Raw genomic sequence first — 20,224 nt, forward strand, 5'->3', positions numbered from 1 at the left:
AGCTGTAGAAACAATCTGTCGGCTATCAATTTCAAAATCCAACTGAAGGCTGAAGCTGTATAGTAGTGAATAGGTTCTATAATTCAACTTGAAAACAAAATTCTTCACTACGAATGATGTAAGAAATAGCAATCGGGAAACTGCATTCGAAATGATTTAAACTCATTTCATAAATACGATATTTTTTTTCAACATATGAAGAACTGTGTATATTGCAATGTTTGCAATTGCATATTGCATCTGTCTGGTTTTTATGCAAAGTAAAAAAAAGAGAAAATTAAGGAGCAAGAGAGTAGTGAAGAATTATGGTATGCAAAGTAATCTTTGGCAGGGAAAGTCACTGGTGATAAATCACTAGGGGTGGTTGTGTGATTTTTGGGGATTCGGGGAACCAATTTTTTTTCGGGTTGACGCATAGATGTTCGGGGAAATACCCGAAAATTCGGGGATAGTGCAAGCCCTGCTTGATTTCTAATCAGGAAAATCGAAATACTAAACTACACGAGAAAGAAAAGCTCCGACTTTGCGGTTGACGCGATAAAGAATTGCCGCAAAATTAATTTAAAGTCAACCGAACGATGCCGTTTCTGCCTGCGGCGGCGTAGCGACACTTTGGCGGCGGTCGACCGGGCTTCTCGTCGGCGGCGTTCGGTCGATCCGCTGGCGCGTCGCCGGGGTCTACATATAATCATAGAATATTTTAAGCAACTCGTAATTATCGAAAGAAAATAAAGACGGTAAAATGAAGAGTAAAATGAGAATAAATCTTTTGAATGTAATTTGAGAACGATGTACAAATACTGAATACTTCATATCAGTTCAAGCATCCATGATTTTAATATTTACATGGTATGTTTTCTCCTTTCAGTGGTGCACTTAATTTTTTGCTTCTGCCACTGCCAATAGCTAAATTAGCTATGACACGTCTTAACCCACGCATGACTAAGTAGATATTTCTTTCTAGTCCTTTGAGAGCTGTAAGAACTATTCAGGGCTTAGAAGCAAAACTGGAATGCACCCATTGTCATAGTGAGCAAGGTTCTCACTTATCGTGATCTTGTTCTATTCTCTATATTATAGGTCTCAGCAGTACGATGCTACGTTGAAATTTATAGCTATGAACAGGACCGAATTTAAATCTTTGCCGCCCCTAGGCCAAAGCAATTGTTTTTAGGGGAGACACAGAGATTTACGGTGAAATCCCCGAAAATACGGGGATAGTGGAAGCCCTGAACAGAAGGTAACTGATGAGTCATGAGCCAAAAGTGATGCAAGAGAGAGGTGATACCGAGCTCTGACCTGCCCTCTTTGGGAGACATCTGAAAGTTTAAAAGTGGCTACGGAATTCTTGTGTTGTTTTAAAGTCACTTTTCCGTGAATAGGCAGCGAAGCAGCCAAGTCCATCTGGCACTTTGACGATAAATCTCATCAGTCCAGTTTTTTTAAGAAAAAAAATTGCTTAGCATTTTTTTTTTCGGTGCCTTTCGGCATTGTGTGCCCCTAGGCCCGGGTCTAGTAGGCCTAAGCGTAAATCTTGCCCTGGTTATGAAGAATAATTAGCATTCGTCAGGTTTTTTGTTGTTGAGAGTCTAGAATGATTTGAGTTTCATTTTACATTTGTTGTTTTTCATTTTTTAAAAATCCTGAATTGAAGCTAGGTTGAACCAGAATTGGAAATAGTGATGTCTGGGGGTAATTTTGTGTTGGTGCCATCTGCATTTCTCAGTCACATTTAGCATACCATCATTTCCTAAACCAAAGGGTCTGTCTATTAGTTTTATAATTTTACAGGGCAACTTATCTGTGGAAACCGTTTTAGTATATAAATAAGAAGAAATTTGTAAAAATAACAGTATATAAATGATGTGGCCCAATTTATATATATATATATATATATATATATATATATATATATATATATATATATATATATATATATATATATATATATATATATATATATATATATATATATATATATATATATATATATATATATATATATATATATATATATATATATATATATATATATATAACACGGAGTTGTATCAGCTAGTCGTTGAGATAGAGCGTACTGTTAATCTGAAATTACAGTATGTTGATGATGTGACTCTATTTTGTATCTGGCTTTGTTTATATAGATAGCTATAGATATATTTCTCACAAAAGCCACATGGACTATTGATGATACAAATGCAGCGAAACGCATAAAACAACAATAAATTCGAAATAATTTGAGAAGAACACTGAAATAGAAAACCCTTCCTATGGGTTATCTCCATGCTTACAAAACTTCTCAAATTTTTTTTTTCCATCATACAATTATTTCCTATTTAATTCTCTAAACACCTTCTATCCATAACACCCCTCCCAAAAATTTCTCTTCTAGGGACCTTTAGTTCTTCACAATAACCCATAAAATGTCCTAAAACTTCAGACTCCCCGCACGTCGGACAAGAGAAGGAACCACTCCATACCTTAATCCTCCCTAAATACTTTCTTCTCGCCCCAAGCGGCGTTAAATTCCCTCTTACTGATAAGACCCTTTTTGAAGTATCGTTTCGGAGCCCAAATTTTAGATATATTTCTTCTCCCCCGGCTTTTTTAATGTTTTTATATATTCCAAGGGATTGTGACTTAACCTTGTCTTCTTGCTAAACCTGGATCTTTTGATCTTGTAGCACTTTTTCCACAGCTTTTGCAATCAATCCTGTTTCCACCCCTGGTCCAATTCCGTCATTCCACCAGCCTGATAGCCCACATTTGTCTAGTATGCTCTTAATTTGCGCAGGCCAAGAATCTTTTCTTTTGCCCAATAACATTACATGGAAAGCATTTTTTGTTAACCGATAATCTGGCATAGCAATAATTTTTTCCCAATAGCCTACCGTGCCTACTAACCGTTTATTTCTTAAGCTAAAAAAAAACCAGGTCATCTTATAACAATGCTATTAAACTTTTTATCTAACCCTTTTAATCTTTTAAAATAATGTAGCTGTGTCCTCTCCATTTCCACCCCTTTGGTGTCCCCATATCTCCGCCCCATAATGTATAGCAGGCTCTAATCTACTTGCAATAATACGCTTTTGTAGCTTGATATCCTTTGCTCCTATATCCTTAATACAACTCTTCAAAAATATGCCCATTTAACTTTTGCCTTTACTTGACATTAGAGCTATGTTTCTTGTCCACTTACCATTTGAAACAAGTCTACAGCCTAGGTAAGCATACTCTTTCACTACTTTTATAATTCCCCTCCCGTAAATAAAATTTTCTTCAGATGTCTTCCCCCCCCCCCCTTGCAAAAACCCTTACTGCTGACTTCTCTAGATTTAAAACCAGTCCCTTTTCCTTAAAATACTTTCTACACTCTCTAACGCATGCTGCAGATTCTCTCTACCATTTGCCAATAAAGCTATATCATCGGCGTACAAAAGTGCAGACATACTTTTTTATCAAATAATTGCAATTCACTTACTTTCCTTTCCCTTAAATAGTTTTCAATGTCATTAATATACAACGAAAATAACTTCGGAGACAAAGTACAACCTTTTTTTACCCCAAACCTGCTAAATATTTCCCTCGGTGTTCTTTACCAACTCGCACTACAAACTTTACCGTCAAATACATTTGTATTAAAATTCGCACAAACTGACCCGGTAATCCTAAATTAATCAAACAATACATAAGAATTTCCCTATTTACACTATCGAAAGCACCTTTTAAGTCCAAAAAGGCCACAAACAACTTATCCTCTTTTTTCCTGGTATATTTCCTAATCAGACTGGTTAAAAAAATTTGATCTATAGTACTATAATTTTCGCGAAATCCTGCTTGTATTTCGATAACTTTCTGTGATTTTTCCAGCCACTTATCTAATCTATTCCCTAACACTTTCGCGAAAGCTTGCTTACACCATTGCCCAAACTGATCATGCGGTAATTCCTGAGATCCATGCTATCCCCTTTTTTATATAACGGTATGGTGACAGATGTATTCCATTGCTCTGGCCATTGGGGGTTGTTGATAATGGACAAAATGTTAAAGCGAGGATTTGGATGACCCATACTTTTGCCCATTTCTATACTTGCATTGGGATTCCGTCTAAGCCAGGAGCTGAATGACCCTTCATTTTTTCCATAGTTTTAACTATTTCATCCTCGGTGGCAGATTTTAACAATTCGTAGTCCTCTTCCTTCATCGGTCTCTCTATAATTTCTTTCTCAAACATGTCCCCGCACATTGAATTTCCATCGGATGTGTAGCTCCTGATTGTTTCTAATCTTTATTTTCTAAGTAAATAGTCCGGCCATCTTGTTGCCTCGACTGCACCTTGTTTTTCATTTGTATTCCCAGTTGATTTTTTTTTACAAGCTTCCAAAATTCTTTTGATTCATTCTGTCTAAAGACTAATCTTAGCCTTTCAGCTTTTTCAATCTCTAACTTCCTTCTTTTTTTTCACCTCTACAAGATTCTTGTATTCCTTTCTCTCCCTCTTGTAATTCTGATACAGTTGTTGAAAATCCTCTCCTTCTTCATTTAATTTCAGTACCTTCTGTGTCTCCCAAAGTTCCTCCCTTTTATTCCTACACTCCTCATCATAGAATGTCCTAATAGTCTGGTTCCCTCTATTGTTGCATATTTTCTCTCCCGCGCCGTGAACTATCCTACCCAAAATCTCTACTCCTGAATCAACATTCCCTTCTTGGGCTAATTCTAGACTTCTATCCAGTAAATCTTGATTACTTAATTCCGTCATTAATTCTTCAAAATTACTCTTATCATTTTCCTCCACTCTTAGTCTTTATTGAAGTCCACCCCTGGAAGATCTACTTTTAATACTATGCTCCTTAATTGTTGAGGCTGCTTCCACGACCTCTAAAGTTGCACTGATAGGATATAGGAAAGTGATCGGAACCTCCAACCACTAATACACCAAAATCTACCACCCTTTCACTCAAAGACAGACTAGTTAAAATCTAATCAATCATAATTGGAGAATACCCCGACAAACAAGTAAACTCCCCCATATTCTGCTAATTTTCGAATCTACCATTTAATATCATTAAATTTTCATGCCTTCAAAACTCTAGCAAATTTTTACCCCAACTTTTCCTACGACGCGCTTGGTCCCTACTTGTCCTCTGTGGGATAGTTGTAACAATATCTTCTAAATTAATAATAAATCATGGAGTTAAATTAGCCAGTCGTATAGATAGAGGGTACTGTTAAGCTGAAATTACAATATGTAGATGATGTTCCCCTATTTTGTATATGACTATTTTGTATATATATATATATATATATATATATATATATATATATATATATATATATATATATATATATATATATATATATATATATATATATATATATATATATATACTTATATATATATATATATATATATATATATAGTGATATATATATATATATATATATATATATATATATATATATATATATATATATATATATATATATATATATATATAGTGATATATATATATAGTGATATATATATATATATATATATATATATATATATATATATATATATATATATATATATATATATATATATATATATATATATATATATAGCATGGAGTTATATCAGCCAGTCGTTACTGCTTACCTCAAATTACACTATACAAATGATATGTTCATATTTTGTTTCTGGCTTTGTTTTATATATAAAACACCGAGTAATATCAGCCAGTTTTTGAGATAGAGGGTTCTGTTGACCTCAAATTAAAGTATGTAGATGATGTAGCCCTATTTTGTATGTGGCTTATTTTGTATATAAAACATGGATTAATATCAACCAGTCTTTGAAATGAAGATTACTGTTAATTGCCTGTTCTTTTAGCTAGAAGATACTGTTAAATTTGTGTCCCAGTCTTACTGACAAGAGGAGCTATATAACTCATTTTGGAAAAAAAAAAACTGTGATTTAGAAACGTGGTTTTGGTCACGAGAACCAACTACATAAAAATAATATGAATTATTTTAACAAGATGGAAGTCAATTTATCTATAAAAAGGCGATAAATAAAAAAATTAGTTGCTAAATTGCTTGTCCTAATGAATCAGAAAACACTCAAATCAATGAAATTATTTCGTCTGTCACTGACATTGTCTGTTTTTACTCCTTGTACTCGGATATTGATTGATTGTTGTGCTAAGATTTTTTTATCTTCAGACTTTATTTACATAAAAGAACATTAATAAAAGGAGCATATTTGTTTAGTGCCTTTTCAGTGATTTTTTTTTCGAATATGGTACAGTTTTTTATATAAATTCATAGCATGTTTAAAAAGAAAGTAAAACTGAAAAAAGCTATAAAGTTATAATCTTTGCCTATGCTTTAATAAGTCTAATAAAAGTCTTGTTTTGCACAAAAAAATAACAAAGGAACGAAGAAACAAACAAATACCTGCGGACTTAATAAAAGCATACATAACAATAAAGATACCGTTAACACAGCAATAACAATAGGAATAATAAGACGCATAATACCTTAATAAGACACAGTACTCGCAAACAAAATAATAACACAAAACATAATAAGAACTCAATACCTCACCAACCTAAAACTACTGTTATTCGTCAAAACCTCTCTCTCCTCAAATATACTAACTCTTTATATATACCCATAAAATGGATAAGTTCTTCCTCCTCGCCATACATGGAGCACTGATAAGGATCATTTTTAGTTCTATAATTTCCAATGTATCGCCTCCTCTCACCAATACCCGAAAAACTACCACGAGTCGAAATTACCCATCTCACATCTTCCCTATACATCCCTCTTTGAATAAACTTCTCCTTCCCAGGACTCCTTAGCCAGCCCATACAGCTCAGGTATGCCGAGGGTGACTTCTCATTCTGCCGCCTTTGGTTTTCCTGCTTTGTTAGTCTTTCCATAACGATTTTTGCAACATGCCCCATTTTCAAACATAGCCCTTTCCCCTCATTCCAATTCTCAACAAAGCCATATCTATCAAGAATCACATTGACCTGGGTAGACCAATAAATTTATTTGCAATCAGTTCGCATTTCTTCATATAAATTCCTTACAATCCTGCTCCTTGGCAGATTTATAGTCCATGCTCTAGAAGGGGGCGGGGCTGGTACTCAATTAAATTGTAAGTGGCTATGAACTTGTGGCAAGTATAAATTTTCTAAGCGTAACAAAGTAAGAATTTATGAATACAGTGTTTAGTTTACAATAAGACATAAACATCATTGTTGCCCTTATTTTAGCACCTGGTTTCCATGTTTTTATCGAAAAATTTTCAAAAATGCAATGTAATTTGCGTAATTTGCGCTTTTGTGGCTTACATAACATCCTTGATGGATATGGAAAAGAAAAAAAGAGAAAAAAAAATTCTGTTTGGGCAGAATGCAGTGGTAACAGCCGCTTTTCTTGATTTTCAAGCCAATATATTTCCCTTGCTGTTAAAGCCAAATGACAGAAAGTTTCCTATGTAGGGGATTTGACAAGGTGGTTCTAATGGTGTACTTTTTGTTTTGATCTGACTCTATTTTTAGGAGTTGTGGGTTATTATATTTCTTAACATTGGACGTGATCGTCTCTTACTAGGTTACTAGCTACCGCTGCAACCCGGATAAAGGGATACATGATCATATAACTATTTCGTTCTTTTGTTTTAAGTAATAATCCAAGTGAAAGATAATCAAAGATTCTCAAAATAATCTTACACATTATGTTTGGGAATTTTTCAAAGGAGATTTCTTCAAAGCTTTTCAAGATTTTCAGTTGTTTTTTTTTTTTTTTTACGTTTAAGTCTTAGAATTTTTCTTGTATGAGAAACCACTATTAGGAAACCTAACGATGCTTTATTTTTGTGTGGTTTCTATAAATTTGGTTTTGAAGGAGCAAATTATGTTTTATAGGATTATCTTTTTCCCTTTTAATTTTTAAAGCTACCATCGCTTATTTCCTGAAATGTGACTAGATTGAGAATTTAAGTCATAGAATTGCATTTGGTTATTCATTCATTCAAAGGAATTAAAGTCGTTGTTCATTGTGAAAATTGAAATTGTTTTGGTATTATTGTAATCTGTATTGAGAAAAACTAAGTTTCCTCTTATAGTGAACACAAAATGAGAAAAGGTGGGAATGGATCAGGCTATAAATCAACTTAGGTACACTCATCCTTGAGGTGTTTCCTGTCTAGGCGCAAGGGGTTTTTAGATTTGTTGATACAATTACCTTATTCGTGTTGCTCAAGATAGCTAAAATGGCAAATCTTGATATGTCACAGAATATATTATGTTTCATTAATTTTTAACTTTTCTTACATCATGCCTATACCATTTAAACTAGAGATTCTGATTCTTTTTAATATATTTCTTTTTCTATAATTCCCGGCATAAAATTTGTCTAAACGGAGGTTGAGAATCTAATAGTAGCAATACAAGAATTATTATTCTTTCTTGTTTTCAAAGGTAAAATACACCCACTGAAAACAAGTTTTAGTCAGAAGTTACGAGGCTGCATGGAAGTTTTGGCTTATGTTGGGTTTTAGCAAATGTAAATAAAAAGCAAGGAATTTAAGTTTTTTCACAGACTCTGCCAATTAATACAGTAGGCAAGGCCGTATCCAGGGGGGGGTAGAGGGTTTGAAGCCCCTCCCGAAATGTTTGTCCGACTCGTAAAAACGTAACGAAAATGAATATAAACAAATTTTTGATGCGTTTTTAAATATTTTGTACTCCTCCCCCCAAAAAAACACATCCTGGATACGTTCTTGAAAGCAGGGCCGATTACTCATTATCGTTCCCAAATTAAAGACTGTATAGGACACAAAAAAAAGTTTGGAAGTGAGAAAGACCCCCATCAGTTCTCTTGGTCTGTAACCACTAACCGCATTTGCAGAGGCGTGTTTACTTGATAGGAGACGATAGGACAGACCAGCTATGATCTGACAAAACAGATTATCCAGTGCATCTTCGTCAAAGACTCTGTCGCATTTTTTTTATTCCAAGTTGAGAAACGTTATTCAGCTGTTAGCTTCAGCTACTTTCAGCAGGCTTTAAATTTTACTGTTCATTTTGGTTTTAGTTTTGATTGTGATTTGGCCTTTATAGTTAGACGTTGTTGTGCCCCAAATAGGATACCTCTTTTTTTCAAATAATTTGTGTTCATTTGTACTTGTTTCTCATGAATCGTTTGTAATACCAATTTGAAGAAAAAAAAATCGACAAGTTTAGAATATAGCTTTGAACTATATCCAATTTAAAACTTAAGGAATAAAACTGGAAGCGACACTGAAAATCCAATTAATAGAACTTTGCTGAATATAATTAAGTAAGAACTTGTTATTATAATAATGTTAAATTTGGAACAAGGGATAAACTACACGGTTGCCAAACTATTGTCAATTATTTTATTTTTTTGTTGCTGATGTTTTTTTTTTAGCTATGTGTTTCAGGTATTCACAGGGAGTTATGCATTGGTACAGGGAGAGTACATTTGGACTCATGTTCCTCGAAGTTGTCGATTTCTCCTGTCTTAAACTAGCTGGTCTCCCAAGTACATTCTTGAGATTTACTCCTTGCTATGTCATGTGAGAATCAATGTATTCAGTTCTTAGATTTATTTTATTAAAATGTAATTTATTTATATTTATATATTACTACCGATAGCAGTAACGTTTAAGGTTTATTTATCTTGTGCTGCTGACTTCGATGTAATTATGCCCTCTGCAGCGTAATTTTGGGACCAGGATTTCTGATAATAGACGAATGAGAGGGGGGGTGTATGGAACGCAATTAAATTCGTGGGAAATTTAAAATCAATTCAACTAGTTTCTCTGATATGAATGAGGCAAGAATTGTGCTGCTATTGTAAGAGTTAGTTTAGAAGAGTAATTTCGGCAATGATTACCGATTTTTTTCATCTGTAATTCAAATATGCGGAATTTGAAGGAAAAGCAGTTCTTCATTTGTTCACTTTTTCTATTACAGTGCCATTTAAGGAAGTACCTTCTTACAACAATCGCCGACGTAATGCGGGCTTTGGAAGATATCCCCCTGAATACCGTCTTTCAACTCCGAACACCCCTTCCTCGTCTTTTTTACCTTCTACTCCAACTCAAGCAAATGTAGCTCACCTCGTCACAGGGTCAGCTGCTGTTCGTGTTTTGCCTCCTTTAAGTTCGTCAGGATATGGAAGCATTGGCGGAAGTAGCTCTGGAGTCCCGCCTTCCCCATCACCTTCTGAAAGAGCCTGGACTGACAATCTGGCGTTGAGTACTAGTTCTGCTTCTTCTTGTACTGCTGATAGTGAAGATGGACGATCTGCCAACGGTAGCAGCATTGCAGGTATATTCTTATGTTTTGAACTACTTACTTTTTGAGGGTAAAAAAAAAAACTATCCGAGGGAGCTTGTCCTTGCCTGATTATGGGAAAGGAGAGATTACATTCATCAACGCTCAGCTTTTAAAGTCCTCTGGGTATTTTAAGTAGGCATCATGCTATTACTAATAAAAACTGGACAATAGTTAGATTATATGGATATCAACAAGAAAAGATACCGACTTCTGAGGAGTCAGTTGACATTTGCCTGCAGAATATCATTTGTTAAATAGTTAACAAAGAATGAAGAGCACGGTTAATCCAATATAAAATTTTCGGACCAATACTTCATTAAAGTGATTGGTGCAATTTACAAGAATAATATTACTGCGGCTAAGATAGGGTTTTCTGAATATATTGATGTGAATATACGGGGGGGGGGGGGGGGTCGAAAATATTTTTGTTGTAGTTTAAATTAAAAATAGTACTTCTTTAAATACCCCTTGAAGCATACCTGTACACAGGGAAGGATAAACAGGAGGGGGAGTCCCTCACCCTCCGGCAGGTGTTGGTAGGACCCCTTTCCCCCTCTAAAAGTATTGCCTAAGAATTCTGTATATTTTTAAGAGTTTGAGATAGTGCCACATTGTATCATCCATATCCCCCCCCCCCCTTTTTTTTTTCTTCAATTTTTTGTATATTTTCCGTGTCTAATTGGCATTTCGCTCTTGTTGAACAATCTAATTTTAACGGTGTTGAATCTCCAGATAAAGATTGCAAGATATACAATATTTCTCTAAGGAGAGGAGATCTCATTGATAGTCATTCTCTTTCCCCCTTTTCATTTAGAAGGATCAGTTTTCACATATTAAAGGCTTACTCTCTGTAGAAATGTCCATCCCCCAAATTAATCGTAATGGATGCTATGTTTTAGGATCGGGAATTTTCAAGCTAATTAAATGAAGTTGAAATTAAATAAAGTTGAATTCTGTGTTCTTTCCTTTGTCAGTATTATATGGTATCGTTTTACAGTCGCAGAAGGCTGTATTGTAAGAGTTTCGCTATTTATTATGCTTATTTTTCGACCTACACGCCCTTATAATTTGAAACCCAAACACTTTCTGGATTTATTAGTTCGAAATTCCTGGAGGGACGGAGTAGAAATATTTTGCTATGGAATAAAGAAAAAACACACTTCTTTAAATTCTTGTCTGTTCACTGTGTTCTTTATTCATAATCAACGAAAAAATCTTTCCGAAAAAGAAGTTTTTCAAAGAAAACTAGAGAGCCGTATTAAACTTAAGACCAGCAGAAATAAATTATCTATAATAATTCCAAACTCAAAACGACCAGAAATTACTATCAACGAATAGATTAAACCGAAAACGAACAGAAAATAAATAAACAATCATAGCAAACAAACATACAACAGATACTAATATAAATGAATAAATAAATCTTAAAACGAATAAAATTTAAATTGAATATTCAAATCAAACTTAAAACGAACAATAACCACTTCAAACAAGAGTTTGGCTATTGTCCCTTTCCCTAACTGGAAAAGTCTAGAGTCTGCGTAATTTGCGTTTTATTGAAAACCATTTGTTCTTGAACATTCCTTGGAAAGAACTTATAAAATTGAACTGAATATTAGATATATACTGATATTAATTGATGAAATCTCAGCATCTCAAGATTTTATTTTACCGTAATTGTTATTTTTATTTTCATTGTTGCAAGTACAAAAGATAATACCTGTTACTAAGTTACTAGAACTTCGTATAAGCATTCCAATAGAATGCTTTCAGTAAAGTGTAAATTACACATTAGACTTTAGACTTTTACAGTTGGGGAAGGGAACCGTAACCAAACTCTTGTTTCTAGTAATTTTGTTCGTTTTAAGTTTGTTTTGAATTTTCAATTTTAAGTTTTACTTGTTTTAAGATTTATTTATTCACTTATATTAGTACCTATTGTATGTTTTTTTGTTGCCATTGTTTATTTAATTTCTGTTCGTTTTAACTCTTAACAAGGGAATTAAACCTTTTGATTCTCAATCAAAGTTTATACGACCACCCCTTCCATACGAACTTTATATTTTAACGATAAGCAACTTGCACAACTGACAGCCCTTACCCCGGGGGCTGGGGGGGGGGCTTCAACCTTGGAAGCATAGTAATTTGGCCTTTGGACTATTTTAACCGAAATGGCTATCTCAAAAATTTGCCCGGATGCGTTTGGCGAAAAAGAGCATGGAGGGGGGGGGGGCTGGTTGCTCTTCGATTACTTTGGAATCTTAAAAAAAGTTACTAGAACTTTTGATTTCCAATAGAATGAACTCCCTCCAAAGTTTAAACGACTACCTCTTTCAAAGATCTTATATTTTAAAAATGGGCAACTTGCATAACTTACAGCCCTTACCCTGAGGGCCATGGGGCGTTTCGTCAACCCCGGAGGCATCGTTATCTTCTCTTTGGACGATTTTGAACAAAATGACTGTCTCAAAATTTTGATCGGATGCATTTAGGGGGAAAGGAATTATATGGCTCTTCACTATAGGCATCGCTATGTCATTGCCTTTGATTTCAGTCCAAACAGTGAGCTTTTCTTCACACCTTCCTTTTCGCTGGTTATTTAGAGAAGAAAGCAATTATGTGATTTTTGCAATACTTGTGCTTGTTGAACATAAATTAGTTGGATAGTTTTTGGAGGAAAGATCTTTATTTTGGTTAGTCAAACAAATGTGTTTCAAATCACAAATCATTTAAAAATAAAAGGTTGTCATAAAAAAAAAAAGGCAACAAAGTCTGCTTCTCCTTTAAGAGCACACTTGATTACTACTTCAGAAAAAAATATTTAGAATGAGCAATTGGATAATGCCGGATTGTTAAGGTACCGATTAATGGACCATTTTGAAAACTCTTTCTGATATTGCTTTATTAATAATTCTTTATTTTTAATAAATTGAGCAGAAATTAAGAGCATAGAGCCATCTACTTTTTTTCTTACAATTTCCTTTGCATTTCAAGTATAATCGTTTTTTTTTTCAAAGGGTCTATCAGGCATGTCTCTAAAGGGAAGAAAAAAGAGAGTGGTTCAGTAAATCAATATAATTTTTTGGGGGGCGTGAATAGTTTAGTCTGATTGGATGTATATCTTAAGGAAAGCAGTTACACTCACCAAGGCACAATGACTATCTCGCATTATTATAATTTTCTATGTCAGGGGCGGATCCAGGATTTTTTTTAGGGGGGGATTGCAAAATAGGTTGATCCGAAAAAAATTTTTAGGGGGGGGGCGCAAAATAGGTTGACCCGATAAAATTTCGTTAGGAACAAGTTTAATTAACGCAAACGTGAGTTAATTAAGTAAATTACACTAGTTTAGACTGCGCTAGGGGGGGGGCATCGCCCCCTGGATCCGTCACTGTTCTATGCTACAGTTTTTCTTAATAGGTGAGGAATATGCTTAAAGTAATTTTTATGATTTATTGAACATTAGTTCTGCTAAAAACTTGTTCTATCAGAGCAGTATTTTGAAATGCAACGTAAGGAAGGGGTGAACACAAATGAAACACGAGACAAATACTAATTGCTAAACGTCAGTGATCATTAGATGTGAGCAGCCATATAAAGTGATAAAGCCATGCGTATTGTTATGAGTATTGTATGCGTATGTTATGCGTATTGTATGTAATACAAGCGTATTGTTAAAAAAATATGTTTCTGCGCGTATTTTGGTGAGAATGCTAAGATTAAGGAACTTTATAGTAATATTTGCCTAGTGACGTCATGGTATTTCAATATTTGCTGTTTTGTGGTGTAATTTTTAAGCCTGGCGCTATATAATCATAGTTTTCAATTCGGATTGATTGTATGATGAGGGTTTTGCACTATACGTTATAACATCCTGTTTGGATTGGCTAAAGGGTGGAAACAAATCGCTAAAAAATTTTAAAGTAGATTTTATGTTGACTTAAGGACACAAGGTGTTATGATTATGGCTGTAAGATAATGGAATATGCGAAATTAAGTTGCTTATTAACAAAAATTAATTGCCTTGCGTTTTTCTTATCGTTGAAATTGTGCCATGTATCGTCAAAGCGGATAAGCTCAAGTATTTAGGCAATACCCTAACAGTAAACAACAAGTAACAAGTAGAACAATAGGGGATTTTTTCCGTAAGACAGTGGAACTCCAAGCTTTAAATTACTGTTTTGATGAAAATATAAAAGAGAAACTTGCATTAAAATACGACCATTAAAACTAAAAAAAAATTAAACAAAATTTTAAAACGAATTTTTTTAGTTTTAATGGTCGGTCGTATTAAAATGTAAGTTTCTGTTTTGTATTTTTATTTATGTTATGCTGAGAATAATTACAAAGGCACTGAATATGGCAACTTCCTTACAAATGCGTGCTTAAACAGCTCTCTATGATATTCCAGTGCCCTACTAGCAGTGAAGAAGTAGAAAATGAAAAAAAGAGGACACGTCAGTGCTACCCATGCACAAAAGTGATTTCTCTTGTAGTTCAAGCCAAGGGGCTGTAAGTTGCTGATGAAGGCTTTTTGGCATTGGTGATTCCAATGGTGTACCTGTTGTTTTGATCAAATGCCGTTTTTGACAGGTTTCAGGCTATTTTTTGAAATTCCGGTTAATTGGTTCCTAAATGACATTTTACTATTAAGACCAATCGACAAAATAGTTACCATTCCTGAATCAGCCAAAAATTACAATGTTTTTGGACGAGCCAGTTTTTTTAATGCATTTTTAAATTTTTTGTTACTATAGGCCGTGATGCGTTCTTTAATAGGTTACAGGTATCGCTGTAACCATGACCAATGTCGTAAAATGGCTGCTCGGGTTTGAAACTAAATGTCTACCTGAAATATGCTTGCGATTAGTTTAGCTGACAGAGTGCCCAACATCCATGTATAGTACAGGAAAATGAGCTCCAAAAAGAGGTCGACCCGAAACAAATTGGAACAGAAATGATTTTTACACCATCTTGTAGAGAAAAAAAAAACTAAACAACGTATTCGTATATTCTGAGTCGACGCAAAATAACCGTTTTTTGGCTTTTAATGCTATTTTTTTCAGTTATTCGAATAAAAATCGCAATTTTCGTGGACATCGGTTTTTCTTGAACTGAAGTATGATTCTAACCCAAAATAACATGGCGAGACCAAAAACGAAGTCGGATTTAGCGTAAAGAAGCACCATACAAAAAGTAACTGTATTTTTTCGACTTTTTTAGCCTAAAAATACAATTTTCGTTACAGCCCGATTTTCTTGAATGAAAGTGTGGTTCTGAAGTAGAATCACGAGCTGAGACCGAAAATAGAATCAAATAGTTTGTTCACTGAACCAGAAAAAAAATCGTAATCATTAATGAATGATCTACATTTTTTAGAAAATAATTAGGGAAAATGAATTACAAACCGAACTGGTTTTCAATGGTCAGTATCGTAAATCACAATTAAAACACTCTTCATATACTATTTAGGGTCAACCCATAGTGTCTAATCTTCACAGTCTATTAAATATAATCAATCCTACAAAAAATACACAATATAGAATCAGAGTCCGGCTAGTTTTACAACTTCTTAATGTGGACTGGATTAACAACGAGTGGTCTAGATTCTCTTCATCCGTGTTGCGGTCGAGTTTTTTGGAGTTTGACAACATTTGTACAATGCAGGGTATGCATTCTCAAGTACAAAAAAATCCGTATTTAAATAAACAAAAAAACGCTGAACAAAACAGTACAATAAAGGAGCACATAACGATCTTAAGGAGCATACGCGGGGCTGGTGGGAGGTCAGTTGTTAATGGGTACAAGAAGTCATCTTTATTCTTCCATCCCCATTCCTCGGCTTTCAGTTCCGGATCAGGCTCCCCGGTCCATACCTGAGCTTGATAAAAACTCTAGAGCTATGAAATTTGGCTGCATCAGAAGTTGGTGGCAGATGTTCTGGGTGAACAAAAGAGTTTGCCGTTGTCACTTTCTTTTCAAAAACTTCTCTGCGGAGTTTGTTCAAGTTCCCTCCTTTCGACGAACCGTATATGATCAGCAGGGCGTCTTCATCAGGGGTCTTGATTCCTTCCTTCGAAGCAGACTTCTGCATGAACACTTCAGCTAATGTTCGGAAATCATTGTCTTCTATCAGCCTCTTCAGTGCAAGACCTTGTCCCACACCGTGGATTCGCGAAGGAGAGTCACAGCCTAACAGGGCGTGAGCAAAAAGGATCAGATGACAAGTATCTTCTCCCAGTTTCTCTTTCAGGGTGTGTTTGCCCCATATTCGGGGAGCTTTATTCGACTTTGGCTCAGGTGCGAAGAATAGTTTCTTGCTTGACAAGTCACAGTGGTAGCATAAGAGAACCAATAGATCGGTATCGTCCCCAACTACGGCAGTGTCGTGATACCGTGAAGAGGCAACAGCAGCTTCCACAATCGGGACATCTGCGTCACCTGATGCCTGGGAGACAGAGACACCCTTGGCACGGAGATGATCAGCCAATGCGCAGATAAACCTGGCTTTGTTTTTCTTGCAAGATAAGAACTCTTCTTTCTTCACCTTGAGCTGCATATCTGTTGTGAATAAGATCTCATGGCAAACTGAACGACTCCTCTGCGAGTGAGCCATATCTTTTATGGAAGCCCCACCATCGTAGCCATCGAAAACGATAGTGGCAGAAGGGTACTTTCCTGTCACGTAAGTTGCATAATGGTTTAGAATCTCCAGGTATCTTTGATTTTTTGTCCATGGTATCCTGTGCAGCAGAGCTCCTCCGTCTAGGATATATCGAGTGCCTTCGGGGAGGGGAAATAAATGCTTCTCAAGGTTGCACACCTGGGCTATGGCCTTCGCAAGTTCTGGTTTGTTCGCAGTCCGGAGCATGCAGGAGCTGTCAAAAAGTGACGCTGGGTAGGAACACAGTTCGTGTTGAAAGTACTCAGTTTCCGTAAGATTGATCCTTTTCGCGATCATGATAAACCTCTGAAAAAGAAGAGTCGGGTCTAGTCGTTTGCAGTATCCGCGTGGACTTTTCTTGGTGGTCATATGGATTGCCAGTTTTTTTAGTAGAAAAACAAAGTCAGAGACCACCTGTCCAGACATGGCGTCAATGACTTTTAGGCCAACATCTTTGGCAGAATCAACGTTGGCAGACGGATAGGCAGTTAGACCATTTGCTATGCTTTTTAACTGAACATCTCCCTCACCTGGTGAACCCCGTTCAAGAAACTCGAGAATCGTCTGCTTATCTTTGCAGTATCTCAGTTGCATCGGCTCTGACATCTCCTTGTGCTGATCGCTTGTAACGTACAGAATTTGTGAGATACATTCCATCAGAAGGATTAATGTAGAGCAGAATGGTCTCGACAAAACCCATAAGGACCTCTGAGCCTCTGTCATGCCGCTGCCGTTGGTAAAGCCACCAGAGGTCTTAAGAGAGCGCATAAGCTCCTGTTCAATGACAAGATCTGTGGAGAGTCCAGCCCAGAATCTATTAGAACGTCTTACTACATGCATGCCACTCTGGAAAGCCTGGTAGACCGTAGGATGGGTATCTTGGAGCTTGTCCATTCGCTAGAGGTAAAGATGGCATGATTTCGTAGAGTGGTTGTGTCCTGCAGCCGCCAGGTAAGGTAACATGTCTGAGGTAGACTTCAAATGGAGCTCCCATGACCCAGTTCGTTCTCCTTTTACAAAGTTTCGTAGAATCACAACCATGTCCAAATACTGGAACCAAAGCTTTGATGTTCGACAGTGGACTGATGTTCTACTCGACTTTCTGGCATTACTTGAGGTCTTCGTCTAATTGATTTCTCAGTCAAATCTTGGGAATAAACTTTGAAATCTTTAAAAAACTGAGTGATGAATGTGACGATTTTCATTTTTATTGCATTACGTAGCCTTTGAAGTGTCTTATACTAGTGCCTAGTTCAGGTATTTTTACGAACAACCGATCATTTGTTGAATAACAAGTGCCGATTGATTGTCTTTACAAAAATTACAGCAACTCATATTGATGATAGTGAAACTTTTTTGTTTTGCACCAGACACCCAATCCGGCTTCATGTTCAGTCTCAGCTTGTCATTCTGCATCAGAATCATACTTCATTTCAAGAAAAACGGTCGGATACTAAAATTATATTTTTTTTTTTGGAAAACTTAAAAAAAAATCGCATTAAAAGCCAAAAAACGGTCATTTTGCGTCGACTCAGAATATGCGAAAATGGATATGTTGTTCAGTTTTGTTTTCTCTACAAGATGATGTAAGAATCATTTCTGTTGCAATTTGTTTCGGGTCAAACCTCCATTTGCCTGTACTAGTAAGGCGTCTAGGCATGATTCGGTATTTAACTGACGGAATTTGACTCAAATGTAACAAGGATAGGAAGTGTTAAAGTGATCATAGGAGTTTACGATGATCCCTTAAGGAGTTTTAGGGACTCTGACCTTAGATTATTTGCCGTTGCTACCTTATGTATATTTCTTTTTTGGCATTTAGCATATATTTTAATGTTTTTTCTCTTTTTGCTTTGTTTCTCTTTATGTGTGAACAGTGTTTGTTTCTTGAAACCTAAAAATTCTCAGTCTATTATATTTTATGCTTAAGTCCTTGAAAAGAATTAGACCGTCATAAAACGATTTTGAAGATTTATTGAGCAAATTTTGTATTTTTATTTTTCCTAATTAGCAAGACAAGGATTTTTGTCAGTGAATTTAGTTCTCATAAGAGCTATGTCATGCGAGCTTCGAATTAAACTGTAGGTGAATAAAGGTGTAAACGACAATTAGAAACGTAATGTTCAATGGTTCTTAATGTCAACTAAAAGACTAGTTTTTTTTCTCTTATTTATCTGTTTTTTACGCAAGATTTTAGCTTAAGGTCTCGACTCTTCCATGATTGAAATTCACCATGTTTGCATAACTTTAGATTATCTGGAGCGTAAACTAGTAAACGATAGGTAACATCACTTAAGATTGTTTCTACGCGTTTATCCCCCCCCGGCGATTATCCCCTGGGAAAGTCCCCCCTCCGCGGGAAATACCCCTCCCCCGGAAAATACTGCCCGCGGAAAATCCCCCCCACGAAAATACCCCCGCTCCCCCGTGGAAAATAAGGCTTTCCAAATTTGACAATTGTGTTTGAGTTTTATTTTTCAATTTCCGTAGGGGGAAGGAATTTTAGTATCTGTGTATTATGCGCCACTCACTCAAGTTTACGCTGTGTAAAATTCGAGAATACACTGGTTTTTTCGTTAGTTTCTTCGTTACTTCAGTAATAAATTTGGGCTATAGATTTGCACATTAGGGGGGGGGGAGGGGTCTGCATGCGAAATATGTTTGGTACAAGTATTCTGCATATTAGATAGATATATAGATAAGTGTATTTTAAAGCCAAATATACGACCATGAACACAGTAAAATAACATAAATGAAAGACCCAAATAACATAAACTTTGATCAGCGATCATCATAGTAAATGAAACACTACATTAACCTAATAATAGTACTTAATACTTGGAAAAATGGTAATTGAAAAAAAAACACTTAACACTTGGAAAAAAAATTAAATGAAACATTACATTTACTTTATACCTTTTTTTTTCTTTCTTTTTTTCTTTTTTTTAGTGGCCATATACCTAGAAAGAATTGTTTTCTGACTTCAAACTGTCCAAATACTTACCCCCCCCCCTTTTTGAAAAAAAAAGTTTTTTCCAAATTTGAGAATTTTATTTGAGTTTTAATTTCCGTAGGGGGAAAGAATTTTGGTACTTGTGTATTATGCGCCACTCACTCAAGTTTACGCTGTGTAAAACTCGAGAACAAACCTGTTTCTTCATTAGTTTTTTCAGCTTAGCGCGAGACAAGA

General features: G+C 35.5%; 1 protein-coding gene across 3 annotated transcripts in view; it reads left to right on the forward strand.

Moving 5' to 3' along the window:
* Prosap (SH3 and multiple ankyrin repeat domains prosap) overlaps window positions 1-20,224 on the forward strand; it is a 246,863-nt gene that overhangs the window by 188,344 nt on the left and 38,295 nt on the right. For all 3 annotated transcript variants that reach the window (XM_089099471.1, XM_089099470.1, XM_089099469.1), the window contains exon 8: window positions 10,005-10,361. In XM_089099471.1, coding sequence (XP_088955597.1) covers window positions 10,005-10,361 — 357 coding nt within the window. The remainder of the gene's footprint in view (window positions 1-10,004; window positions 10,362-20,224) is intronic.

The sequence above is a fragment of the Artemia sp. Qi Xiang Cuo genome, chromosome 13 (assembly GCF_049724085.1).
Source record: "Artemia sp. Qi Xiang Cuo chromosome 13, ASM4972408v1, whole genome shotgun sequence".
Taxonomy (NCBI): Eukaryota; Metazoa; Arthropoda; class Branchiopoda; order Anostraca; family Artemiidae; genus Artemia; species Artemia sp. Qi Xiang Cuo.